This window comes from Tinamus guttatus, unplaced genomic scaffold (genome assembly GCF_059628265.1).
Source record: "Tinamus guttatus ecotype Peru unplaced genomic scaffold, ASM5962826v1 Tinamus_guttatus_pri_ptg000423l, whole genome shotgun sequence".
Lineage (NCBI taxonomy): Eukaryota > Metazoa > Chordata > Aves > Tinamiformes > Tinamidae > Tinamus > Tinamus guttatus.
Window position 1 is genome coordinate 899,678 of NW_028288957.1, and position 13,162 is coordinate 912,839.

At 45.5% G+C, this 13,162-nt stretch overlaps 1 protein-coding gene across 1 annotated transcript; it reads left to right on the forward strand.

The window, feature by feature from the left end:
* The first annotated feature begins 4,744 nt into the window (after positions 1-4,744).
* Positions 4,745-12,590, forward strand: TMPRSS11E (transmembrane serine protease 11E). Its single transcript, XM_010225950.2, has 9 exons — positions 4,745-4,883; positions 5,808-5,923; positions 6,908-6,975; positions 8,480-8,643; positions 9,574-9,612; positions 10,095-10,275; positions 10,495-10,760; positions 11,607-11,749; positions 12,263-12,590. The coding sequence occupies exons 1-9, from the start codon at positions 4,754-4,756 to the stop codon at positions 12,422-12,424; spliced, it is 1,269 nt and encodes a 422-aa protein (XP_010224252.2). The 5' UTR covers positions 4,745-4,753; the 3' UTR covers positions 12,425-12,590.
* Positions 12,591-13,162: the final 572 nt, after the last annotated feature.

Consider the following 13,162-nt stretch of genomic DNA (forward strand, 5'->3'; position numbering starts at 1 on the left):
CCGCCCTTGAATCTTGCTGCAAGTCACAGGAACAGAATTGGGAGCTGTCAGCTTTGGACAGCTAAAGTAAGCTCCTGGGAAGCAGGAAGGCCTCCGAGTTGGGCTGGTAAGGGGAGGAGCTCGGTTTGTGAGTGGCAAATGCCTTAGTGATATATTATCTCGCTGCCGAGGGGTGTCTTTGGGATGTTTAAGGGTGTGGGGAGATGGAGTTGATTCAGGATGACACATAGGGGAACATGCGCATTGTTGTCCTCGCAGATCCCTTCGGCGTTCACGGCTTTTGTCTTGTCGGAATTGCTTTGGGAGACGTCAACAGCTGCGTGACTGAGCCTCGTATCTAACTGACCTGTCCAAAGGAAGGTCTTGCCATGTTTCCACAAACCAGCACCCAAAGAAGCAGAGGAGAGTTGTCTCGTTTGTAGGGGGCCAGCAGTGGATGTGCTGGCAGAGCAGAGGAGAAGTGTCGGGTTGGTGGGAATGCTTGTAATGCTTGTGACAGCGATGGGAGGCAAAGCTGTGTCCTGCTCGTGCAACCCTGTGTTTTTGCTCTGGGACTCCCGAGGTTAGCCAGATTACTGCCATTCCCAGCCACCCTGCCTGCATTGGTAGCTTCAGGGACATAGTCTGCATTTTCAAATTGTCAACCTAGCAGATTATTTACTTGTCTCACGAATAGGTCTCCTTCTTAGGAAGAGTATTTGTAAAGATATGCCTGAATTGATGTTAGGATAGGAAATGGAACATGACTTGGAGCCTGAAGAACCCTGTGCGGAGCTTAGCAAAACGCTTCCAGCAGATAGTTGGTGCCAAAAAACACAGTTTTTCTAAAAGTGCTAGCAAGTCTAGGTCAGAGTTTCTATAAGGTTTAACTTAAAAAGTCAAAGAGTAAGGGCAGATTTGTGAAATTGAACAAGGTGATGGTTTGTGGTGTATGCAGTTATTAGCCCTCTTTTCCAGGGCACAGATGATGTAGTTTCACTTCTCCCCTGTCTGTACAGCCATTTCAGAAACATATCTGTTTCCTGGTACAGTCGTCATTGAGCCTTTTGGCATTGTGCAGTAGAAAAGCCCAACTAAGGGAAGTGGGAAGAAGTTCAATGTAGTGAATCAAATCCTGTCCAACAGTGGTGGGAGCTGTGCTTGAAGGGCTCACATTGGGAAGGACGATGAAGGACTGTTGGGAAGGACTTTAGGGAGTTTGGTACAGGGTGAGAGAGGAAGAGCCACTTACCCGCTGTGTGTTCTGCTGATCTTTTTAACTGGGGGTAAACCTTCCGCATGGAAGGAACACAGTTTGCTTTGGCTTGATCAGAAACCCAATCTGAGAGTCTTTCAGAATCCATTTTGGTTTCACAAAGAAACCCAGACAACTCTTCCTGTATTCAAATTTCAATGTGAATTTTCTCCCCAGTGCACCAATAAGTATTAACCCTGCTTTCTTGCTGTATTTCACTTATTTTTGAGATTTCCTGCATAAGTGAAAATTGTCAATAATGTGTGGGTTTTTTTGTTTTTGTTTTTGTTTTTTTTCGACATGGAATAACTTTGGTGATCAGGGACCAGTTTTGCATCCAAGTAAAATTTTTCTTGAAGCTTTTGCTCACTCATTGCAGCTTGACAGCCTCCAGGCACCAACTGGGAAGAGGTCATTTTCTGAGCAGAGCAGACTCAGTCTTCAAAGTCTCCTGCTGCAGAGTGGCTTCTGGTGGCTTGTTAAGGCTTTTGAGGAATGAAGGCTTGTCTCCTCCTCTTCCTCCAAGGAGTGTCATGCTGGAGGATGGATGCATTGGCATTGCCTGAATTTGTCTGCCCCACTGAAAGTGCATTGGCAGCTTACTGGAGTCAGCTCTCATGCTCTGTTTAAAAAAGCCAAAGTGTGCAGTATAGGGAAGCAAGGAATGAAGCTGTACAAAGTACCCAACTCTGGAAGGCATCTGTAGGCAAATTGGGTGTTTGGGTCTACCGGAAAAATGCTTCTCTGTTAAACAGTGCCCATTTGCCCTGAGGAGAAAGAAGGGATGCATCTCTCCACGCCAAGGAGAGTCTCATGCTCTCTGCTTCTGCCTTCATCATCAAGCACGGAGCATGAGTGTTTCCACAGGCCGGGACAGCTCCTGGGACAAGAGCTTGAGCTGTAGCAATGAGCAACGTTGTTGGAGCTGACATCCAGACAGAAGTGCAGAAAAGTGTCTCCATGCTAATGGAGATGCTGTCTGCTCTAACACCAACATGCTTGGCATTACCTGCCCTCAGACTGTTTTTCAGAGATTAAAGGATAGCTGTTGTGTGGTCAAACAGGGCCATCTCTTCCCTGTTCTCAAGCCAGGTACTGGAATGGCAGCAAAAGACTGAGCTTTCTCTGTACCCCTAAAACCAGGAGAGTTTACCCAAGCCTTCTGCATGGCTGGTGACTCATGTCTGATGAAGAAGCGAACAGAAAATTGGGGACTGGTGAGGTGGGTCCTGTGGTGATGCAGCACAGCTGAAGGATTCGTACAGGTGACCGTACACTGTTGGAGACATCACACTTGCTCTCCCTGAGAGATTTTTCCTGTTCTGGTACTGATCTTTATGAGACTGGAGTTTCCCAGGACTATCTGATAAAGGGAGCAGAGGTAGAAAGTATGTGTAATATTTTATACAAACAGATCCTATACAACTATATGGGAAGACTTCCTTTGAGCTGTCTTTTTAAATCCTTTCAAAGCCAAATTGGCCTCAGAAATGGCGAAAATATTTGATTCATCTCCCATGTTTCCATTCCCCCCAGTGCTTCAGCACTTCCTAACATATCCATTTCCCCCAGTCCTGCCTTTGGAGAGCAGGCAGTTGTGAAATGCTGACGAAAAGGGTCCGTGCTGCCTGCCCATTTAGCACCGTGAAAGGAAACAGAGAGAGGCTGCAGAGCAGGACAGGCCCTGCCAGAGCACAAGTCTTGCAGGCAACCATACATTTGTTTTTCAAGTGCTAGTCTTAAGCTTTTGCTACATAGGCGTAAGGCTGCATCTCCAGTTCAAAGAAGCCAGTGGTCATGAAATGAGAGTGGTTGCGTTGGTATCTGTGGCCGTATGCGCTCAGGGCTGCTCTCCGTGCCGAGAGCAAAGGAGTGATGCTGCTCTGATGCTCTTCAGATGTGAGGTGCACTTCAGTTGAGAAGAGAACTTGGGAGCTGTGGGACTTGGATGCAAGACAGACTGCAAGGTGGTGAAGAAATGGAGGCAGGGAAGTCTTAGAAGTCTTTGGGTTACTTGGTCTGCATCTCTGCATCTTTTTGAAGCCTCGGGGGTCATGGATAATGTATGGATGGGTCTGTGTCAGGGTCTCTATGGAACCGGTTCACTTCCAGCATCTGCATGTCATATGCTCACTGCAACCTGCAGTTTCCTAAGAAATTTCAGGCAGTCTGCGTTTGAAACTGCTCTTCAGAAGGCTTTGCAGAGCCTCATTGCCATCGGAGAGTGGAGCCAATGTGGGCGCTAGATGACTGGATTTGAGAAAAACTTGAACTCTGCATTGCCAGAACAGAACTTTTCCCAACAGAGCAGGCACAGCAGGAAGAGAGGAACCAGCCTTGTCCCTCGTCCACATTACAGAAGACTTGATCCTGGCTACCTTTATGGCAGTGACCTGTGCTTGCCATGCTCACAAATGTTGCCCTGTTCACCTTTTCCCTTCCAGCTCACCCCCAGCTTGAGAGCATTAAAACTTTCCTATTTCCCTTCTAAAGCAGAGGACTAGGATGCCTGCTAGTCCTCCCATTATGCAAAAATGAGCTTTTTCTTTTGCTTGGCCCTGCTGCTCTCCGGACAGTGTCCAAACCTCCCTCACTCTCCAACCGCTTCGTTATCTCCTGCTCTTTTGAGTTCACATTTCACCTCCTCATCTTCACTGCCCGTCAGGCAGCTGGTGCACCAGCCTGTTCATGTTCTCCCTCTTCCTGCCCCATCTTTGGAAATTCAATTCCACGCTAAAACCAACTTCCTGACCCTTTCACACTCCTTTTACTGACTTTTAGCAAGTCAGTAAGTCTGATGCTTGTTGCCATATCATGCTACACACTTGTAGTAGTTTCTCTCCTTTTTTTTTCTTTTTTCTTTTCTTTTTTTTTCAGATCATCTGTCAAGAAACAGGATAATGTATAAGGCAATGTGTGCTTTGATACTGTGACACCCAAGTGCTATTGGAGACTGCTAAATGTTTCTACTCAAGCTAACTGAAAACAACTGCAAGCTCAGTTTTGCATAGCATTTCTGGTAGTGTAGAATATCTTTGGTGCAGAAGTTACTTAGTCATGAAATGTTAGACTTGCTTTCAGTGTAAGTATCTGCTTGGGCAATGAGCTGCGCTAGAAGTTTGTGTATTGTTTTGTTAGGAGAAACTGCCTCTGTGTAGCAGTATTGATCTGCCTTGCTTCTAGGCTTTTCTCAGAGGCAATGGAGAGAAGCGAATGCAAGGGAAGTTCTGAATAAATGCTCAAGTTCTTGCCATGGAGGTGATCAAATGCTGGACCATGGCCCTAGAGAGCCTGAGGGTTCTTCGTCCTTGGAGATATTCAAACTTGACCAGATAAAACTTAGAGCATCCTGTTCTAGGAGACCCTTCTTTGAGCAGGCCAGATTCCAAGCTCCCAAGGATCCTTCCAGCCTGTGGGTCAGTGTTAAGAGGGCTAAGCAAAGTGCACCAGTATAGTTTTGTTCAACACCTGCTACTGTGTTTGTGACAAAGTTGAATTTCTCCATTTTTTTTTCTTCCAATGCAGATATTGATCCAGCTGGGCACAGCAATGAAGCCTATGGAGCTGTGGAAAATAGCAATCATCATTTTATCAGTGGTATTGGGTTTGGCCCTTGTCATTGGCTTGATCGCCTATTTTTTGTGCAATTGTAAGTGTACTTTTTAAATTCTGTCAGAAGACATTGTATATCTTTTGCACTGGCTAAGTGGTCCTGCCTGGCTATGAAAAAATGAAATATACCCACTGTGCACAGATCCCACAGGAGAAAACGTATCCAGATTGTATTAAAAACCCGTGTTTTAAATACAGGAGGTAAAAGGACTACAAAACTGAATTCCTCACTTCATGAAAATTATGTTTTAAGTATTAAGACTTTGTAGATTTTTCGTTCTGCCTCCTTGCTGCCTGTGCTGGTGGTTGGTCAATAGTCTTCTGTGTAAGCCAGGGACCTGTCTAGCAGTTGGCCCATGTGGAGCAAGCTCTGTTTGGACAGGTTTTTTGCAAGGGCTGAACCTGTCACCTCTAGGAGATTGCAGACAAGAAAGAGAGGAGAGGAATGGGCTTCCTGGAACCCAAACATCTGTCCTGGTTGGCAGCATACCAGCTTCACGAACCCTTGAATGAAGCCATCCCATTCCCAGGCTCTGAGATACTCGGATGAGGGAATCTGAAGTGCATTCCTGTTAGGACAGCACCAACTGCTCTGCTGTCTCAGTTTGCTGAGATGCAAGAATACAACAGACTACTGGGCAGCAGATAACCATGGCCAGGATATGCTTTAGCATTTACTGCTGCAGCTTTGCCTTCTGCTAACTCTGCATTACAGGTCTCATCTCCAACATCCACTTCAAGGCCAGATCTTAACCTTAACTTGGTGGCTCAGTGGGTCCAGACAACTCTGGGGAGCAACAGGATGACCCAGAGCCATCCTTCCCTGCAGGGCTGCTCTGAGCTTGCCTGGATTTGTATAGCCAGAACCTGGCAGGATGACTTGGGCCATGTTCTGCAGGGTGCTGTGCATGTCCAAGCTAATGAGGATAGTGATCTTTCCTTTCCTTTTCTTTTTCTGTAGATCAGGATCGATATTACAATGCAACTTTCGTCATCTCCAATGTGTACTATGAACCTCACTACCAGAGGCAAACCACCGAACAGTTCAGACACCTGAGTGAAGAGATTGAATCTATGGTAAGCTGTGATCTTGCTCTGTTTCTACCTGATCCATGGGGAGGAGTCCTGTGACTGTGGTTCCAGTGGGCCATCCCTGGGTCAGAGGGTTGGGAGCATGAGGAAAAGATGAAAATCAAGCACTGGAGAAGCTGGCCATGTTCCCTGGTGGTGCCATTCACCTGTGATTAGTTGCATGGGATTGAATCCACCATTTCTGTAATTGCCTCCCTGCTGTGTGAGGTAGGACTTGTTAATGCAGAGACACGGACATACTCAGTGGAGGAATAGTGCCTGGCACACCATGTTCTCGATTATGATATTCTGGGCAGCCCATGCAATGTCTAAACTAGAAGTGGGTGAAGTGTCTGATATGCACTGCTGGCAGGGTGAGTGCTGTGTGGCTTTCCTTCTCTTTTAAAACAGACAGTGGGAAAGTTGAGGTAGTGCAGAAGAAAGCCTCCACAATATAAAATCTAAAACATAGAGCTGGAAAAAAAAAAAAAAAAGTGTGGTGAGAAAGTATCACATGAAGAAAATATTGAGGAAAAAGTCCTGGCAACATGTTTTTCATTTAGCAAGTGTACCTTTCTTTGTGCTGTTAATATGTTTTGGTTCAGCACCAAAAAGTGGAGGGATGATGCAGCAACTTCTTCTCTGCACTGGGAACCCCACAACCTGAAGCTTAAAGTTTTGCCATAGTGGGTTAATGAGGCCTGTGGTCTGTCTGCAAGCAGATAGTAAGCACAAGTGCTGCCTGTGCCAGCAGCCCTGCAGGGCAACAGACACCCAGAGAGCAAAGGGATAGCAAAAGCTGCCCACCTGGCTGCTGCTTTTGGTGAATACCAATTCTGCAGTCTTCTGTGGAGATTTTCCTATAGCCTGGGTTAAATTAGAGATTAGAAGGCTGCTTCTTATATTTCAGACTCTCACAAGACTAAATTTTGTACTGGTGGCATGCACACATTACAGATGCATTATTAACATGCTCTTTTCCTTAAACAGATGTCCAGAATATTTAAGTCATCGTTTTTGAGCAAAAGATATATCAGGTCCCATGTTGTCAGTATAAGGTAAGTAATACGAAAGTGGAGAAAAAGCAAAGATGAGAATTTCTCTATTCTCCCTACTTCTCAACCACACAGGTTGCCTGGTGGTTTCAGTTTTAACAGCAGTACAACTAAGTCTTGTCTGTCAATCCCTCCGCTTCAGTGTTCACATTAGAGGGCTCCATCATCTTCAGAGGTCACCTTGTAATTGATCCATCCAAATCGTAATTCCCTGTGGATTATTTCGGTAACCAAATTACTAGTTGATCCCAGCCTTCACTGCTCTGGTTGTCATGGGCATGAGAGATCCTGAGTTGGCTCCTTGGTCTATGCCAGGCTTCCTGTGGATGTAGGGGCTGGTGCTTACCCTCCTGCATGGGGTACAGCAGGACGTGACCACCCTTATCCCCTGCGTGGAGGATTCTGAAAGAATAGATGACTCTTCCCCGTGATACCTGGATACAGGCTGGGGAAGAGGGGCACGGGAACATATAGATATAAGGGTCTATTGGGACAGCTTTCCAAATGTTTCTCCTCTGTTTAGTAGTCATGCAGTGATAAGAGCCAACACTCCCCTCTTTGGGTAGTTTTGGTTTGGAATTGATTCTGCTGTTGGATATTTTTCCCTAAAATGCCCTAAGGCAAAAAATGCCTTACTTTCTGCAAATGTCCTCCACAGCACTGCCTCTGGGGTCTCCTGCTCTTTAGAAGTGAGACGTTCCCTGCTTTGTTTAATGGACTTTATTTTCCATTACTATCTTTGTCTTCTGAAAGCTCCCCATCACATTAGTTGAAATTACCTCAACCAATCTCTTTACAACTTCTGGTTGCCCAGATGGTGTACTCTCCAGGCTTGGTTTTGCTGCAGATATCTTTTTGTACAACCGAGAAAACTAACTGCTGAGCCAGTGTAGCTGCACCTCTGCTGTATTTGCTCCCAGGCCTGGCTTGGTCTTCCTGTAGACCATTAATGTTTTACACTAATAGTGTTTTATACTAACAATGCATGATCGTGGCTTGCTCTACTAACTCCAAGAGCTAAGGAGGGTTTTGTCTCCAGTTGCTGTGGAGCAAACAACAATTCAGTAGAACCAGCCCATAAATGAACAACTGATGTGATTGGGAAGAAATGTCAAATGACTTACTAATTTCTGTGTGTCCAGACTGGATCTTTTGGATGACTTACTGCGCACCTGTGTTTTTTGGAGAATTTGACCCTTTTCACACTCTTCTTGCTGCTGGCTGGGAGCTGTGTGGGGGTAAATGGAACATTTCCTCCTCAGCTGCACTGTTTGACCGCTCCCAGAAGGTGCCTTGGATTATTGTCGCACCATGAGCTGAACTTTTTGCTACCTACTGGCATATGTAGTCATCCTTTTTCTGTATGCAGCTATGCTATTCATTCTGTGCATCTGTGCAGACTAGACCTGTTATCATATGAGGAAGGCAGACAAGGCAAAATAAAATAAATTGGATTAGTGGGCAAAGAGAGGATGACACCACTGACTTTGTTGATGTTGGTTTGCAGCCCGGATCCTGGCGGAGTGCTTGCATATGTTGTTCTGGTATTTAAATTTGCCTCAACTGATAATGAAGCAGCAACCTGGGGTCACATCAACAGAGTGTTACGCAACGGGCTGCAAGCAAGCGCTACGTTCTTGGAAGTTGACCAGTCTACCCTTAGACTCACAGGCAAGTGCCATAGGTTTGTGTTTTTAGCTTGGAATTTGTTCCTCATACTTTACTGTCCTCGGTGTAATGAGTTTCACTTTATTATGCAAACATGTGTCACTGCTGTTTTCTTCTCCTGTCTCAAAATGGTAGTTTGGACAGGTCAGGTTGCCTTATTGGCTGATGGCCCAAGAACCATGGCACAATGAGCTTCCTTAACCATGAAGGGACCAAGTTCCCTTGAGCCAGGTCACATCCCACCATATCCACCAGAAAAAGGCCTGGCTCTGAAATCGTGGATTCACCAATTACTTTGCTTTCTGTTTTCATCATTAAAAAAAAAAAAAAAGAAAGCTGAGATCATTCGATTCCCTGTCACCTGCTGTTTTCCTTCCTCGTGTGAACAGGTTGCTGTACCAAGTCTGTTCCTAGCCTAGTGTTGAGCTTCTCAGGGCAGTGATCCTGTCTGGTAGCATCTGTCATCGTCTACCATGACAGTCTGACAGGGAGAGATTTTATTGGGAAGAAACGTGTATCATTACAATTTAGCTCCAGTCAATCACAGCACTGAAAACTTGTGAAGACTGTTTTAAGCACCTTGCTGTGCTTAATCTGAGCAAATATATATAGGCTTTTACATGATGCCTTTTATATGATACAGGACCCAGCATGTATACATGTTATTTGGACCTATTTGCCAAGTATCTGCTCTTGTTCACCTCTGAGCTAAGGCAAGAAAAGTACGTCCTTAGGCCTTATATTTTTAGCGATGGATGGAAGGTTGCCTGAACTTCTGTATCAGAGCGCACTTTTCCTGTGATTCTCCTGTCATTGTACACAACAATCCCAGCCATTTTCATTTGTGTTTGCTGGCTACAGGAAGAGTATCTGTGCTGGTTCAGGTAGGAGCATAAGATATTCTCACTGTGTTTTGTTTGCTTGCCATTTCAGAGCTGAATAAGGAAAAGGGAGAAAACCTTTTAAACAACTGTAAGTACAAACACTTTAAAATTAGTCTAGGGATATGGTACTAGAAGTGCTGTGGTTACCAGATTTCTAGGTTTAAGATCAAAGTTGAAAAATAACTTTTAAAATTTGCTAAAGCAGTGGATAATGCATGATCCAGGGAAGACTCTTCTTGCTTTCTTGAGTTATACTGACTTTCAGACTGTCAGACTTTTTTAGCTGTTGCTTTGATGTTAGCTATGGAAATAGGTTCCTTTAAGGCATGTAAATGGGCTGCTTTTGGTGAGCTTTGTGTGAGGACCACAGCTGCTCCGAGAGGGCCTCAGCTCCTGGCCCTCTGCTTCTCACTGGCAAAGCAGAGGATCTCTTCCTGGCAGCAGTCTTGTTATTCCTCTCTTTCTGTGCTGCTTGCTCTGTGAGTCTAATGGTAGTTTCTATTTGAAGCAAGACTGTGGTGCCCTTGCATGTGAATGACAGCTAAGGCAGAGCTGCCCTGTCTTTGGCAGGCTGCGGTTTGAGGAGGCAGGTGACAACCTTCTCAGGAGTGGAGCGAATAGCTGGTGGGCAGCTCGCACACGACGGAGAATGGCCCTGGCAGGCCAGCATCCAGCTCGATGGGATCCATCGCTGCGGCGCGTCAGTGATCAGCACTACGTGGCTGCTGACTGCAGCCCACTGCTTCAGAGGGTAAGCCCCGGTGCCTTCTTGGCCCTGCAGGCTTTGGGGTTGTTGGGTGCTCTAGTAAGACCTTACTTGGCTTGCTGACACTTGCATCTGCTGAGGCATAATGCAGTTTGACTGTGCTGTCTTCCTTAGGTGACATGTTGCATTTTAATGGTCTATAGGAAAGCTGAACTCTTTGGGGAAATCTTGTTCCCCTGTGACTTAACCACCAATGTCTTTCAGAGGAACAGACCCTCGGAGGTGGACTGCCAGCTTTGGGACTCTGCTGAGACCTCCAAAACAGAAAAGATTTGTCCGAAACATTATAATTCATGAGGGATACAATGACCACCTCCATAACCATGAAGATGACGTGGCCCTTGTGGAGCTGGCCTCACCTATCAAGTTCACAAGCGATGTGCACAGCGTTTGTCTTCCCGAAGCATCCCATGACTTCCCAGACAACGCCTCCTGTTTTGTCACGGGTTGGGGAGCTCTGAGCAATGATGGTGAGTGTCTCTCTTCTTCCCATGCCCTCCCCACATACTTACTGGAAAATTCTTCTGTTGGATTTTTGTTATTCCTTTATTTTGAGTTGATCAGACCTTGTTTGATAGATGCCTTAGCTAATGGTGCAGCCGTTGACTTTGTTCACTGCTTTGTGGGGATTTTCAGTTGGCAGCTGGAAAAAAGTACAGACTGGTCATGCAGGGATGAGAATAGCTTTTCTGTTGTTGTTTGATCATCCGTTCTCGCTGGCCTCTTTCTCTGGATTTAATTTTCATAGAAGTTCTTTGCCCTCCAGCTTTGTTAGTCATAGATGTATTACAACTGTTTTGGTCAGTTATTCATTCTTGGGTCCTCATCTGGCTTCAGCTCCTCAAATTACTTGAGAATGACCTTCATTTCAAATTAGCGGTGTTAAAGAATTGAGACTTTGGTATATGAGAGCCACTTGACTAGAAGCCATGTTTTGAGTTAGGCTGTTGCTGTGCTGAGTAGTTGTCCAGAGCCGCATTTCAATTCACAGAGTGGCTCTTTCCGCTGGCATCAAGGGCATATCTTGTAGCCTACAATAGGGAATTGAACTCTGGAATATGTACAGAAAAATCCATCACTGATATAAGCAATTATGTTAAATAGTATCTGGTGAGGATGAAAGATGAAGAAAGGATTTTGTTTGGGACAAGTAAAGCACTTCAGGAGAAAAGAAATTTTTTCTTCTTGAGACCTTGGGTATATCTCCTTATTGTCTGCAGTGGCAGAAGAGCTGTTAGGAAAGTCTGGTTACTCGTAATTTCCATGCGTTTTAGGTGCTCCCTCTGTGCACACCCTAATGCTGGTTTTCCTTATAGGCTATAGTGTTAACCAACTTCGACAAGCGGAAGTGAAAATTATAAGCACCGGGATTTGTAATATGAGGCATGTGTACCACGGAGCGGTAACACCTGGAATGCTGTGTGCAGGATACCTAGAGGGGCAGGTGGATGCCTGCCAGGTAAGTGTCACCCTACTTAATATAGGAATTAAGTGGTAGGCTGGATGGGACGTGATGTTTCCTAGTAAAGAAATTGGAGAATTACAAAATAGCTGAGGTTGGAAGGGACCTTTGGAGCTCATTTAATCCAAACTCCTCCTCCACGAGGGTGACCTAGAACAAGTTGTCCGGGATCTTGTCTAGACATAAACATTCTTTGGGAAACCCTGATAAAGTTATGGGCTTCAAGATCTTGACTGATGTAAATGAATGGCTTTATTGTTTCTGGGCTGAAGTTTGCTTCTGTGCGTGATTTTTGCATGTAATGCACATGTGAGAGAATGCAGGGTGTGGAATGGGAGAGACACTAAATTAGGCACAAGCTGTCATCCTGTCTTCTCCATGAGCAGTGTGGAGGTTGTGTTACAGCTGTAGCTTGCAGCCAGAAATGCCTATCCCTTGTAACAGGACATAAGGATTTGATGCTTGCTGCACTATTGCTCGCTGTTTGCCTGTGGATATTTCTCTCCTTAGGGTGACTCTGGTGGGCCCCTGGTGCATGCAAACTCCAGAGGAATCTGGTATCTCGTGGGAATAGTGAGCTGGGGAGACGAATGTGCCAAGCGAAATAAACCCGGAGTGTACACACGAGTGACCTATTATCGAGACTGGATCACCTCCAAAACGAACATCTGAGGCCTGCAGTGGGTTCAGCTCTGCGGTCCGTGTGAAGGCGATTCCTCTGACACATTCTGCTCTGTGGTTACCCTCTAATTGCCTGCTGGCTTAGCTTGTGGTGACGTAGCAAGTGCCAGCAAGCTCAGGGTGGTCTAGGACTTGAAATTGCTCTGGCCTACAGCCAGAGAAGAATGGACTTTAGCTGTATGACCAGGAGCTGCTTGTTCAGGAAGTACTCTGCTGAAGGGGCAGTGACCTTGGCCTCTCTGCTCTGTGCTTCCCCTTTTCACTGTGACCAAATGTCTTGGCAACTGCTTTTGTACCCAGGCAAAACACTCAAGTGCCATGATCCTTCACCAGTGTCTTAGACAAGTTGTAACTGAAATGTGGAGTATCTGTTTGCTGTGTGCTCTCCAGGCTCCATCTTGCTGTAGGTGAGCAAGAATCAAGCCCCAGACTCAACTGCTGGGCTTGAGATCAGGAAACACTTTCCTTTCATGCCAGTCTATTGTCATATCATAATATTTGATTGAATTTCTGTTTTGTTCTGTTGTATGGTTCTGAATAAAAGTCTTGTTGGCTTTTTGTGCAGTGTGGAGGATTGTAACAATCTGACCTGGGCTGTTGCTAAACAAATGAGCTGACCAACCTGCAGTTCTTGTTAATGGTGTTCTATAAGTTAGCATGTGTATTTTCAGCTGCATCCTAAAAACTTGACCTTGTGCCTATTGTAGAAATACAGTAATGGGGGAACTG

Coding starts and splice junctions, on each gene's coding strand:
- TMPRSS11E (XM_010225950.2), top strand. CDS start 4,754: ATGCAGATATTGATCCAGCTGGGCACAGCAATGAAGCCTATGGAGCTG. Junction 9,613..10,094: donor AGAAAACCTTTTAAACAACT/GTAAGTACAAAC, acceptor TGTCTTTGGCAG/GCTGCGGTTTGAGGAGGCAG. Junction 11,750..12,262: donor GGCAGGTGGATGCCTGCCAG/GTAAGTGTCACC, acceptor TTCTCTCCTTAG/GGTGACTCTGGTGGGCCCCT.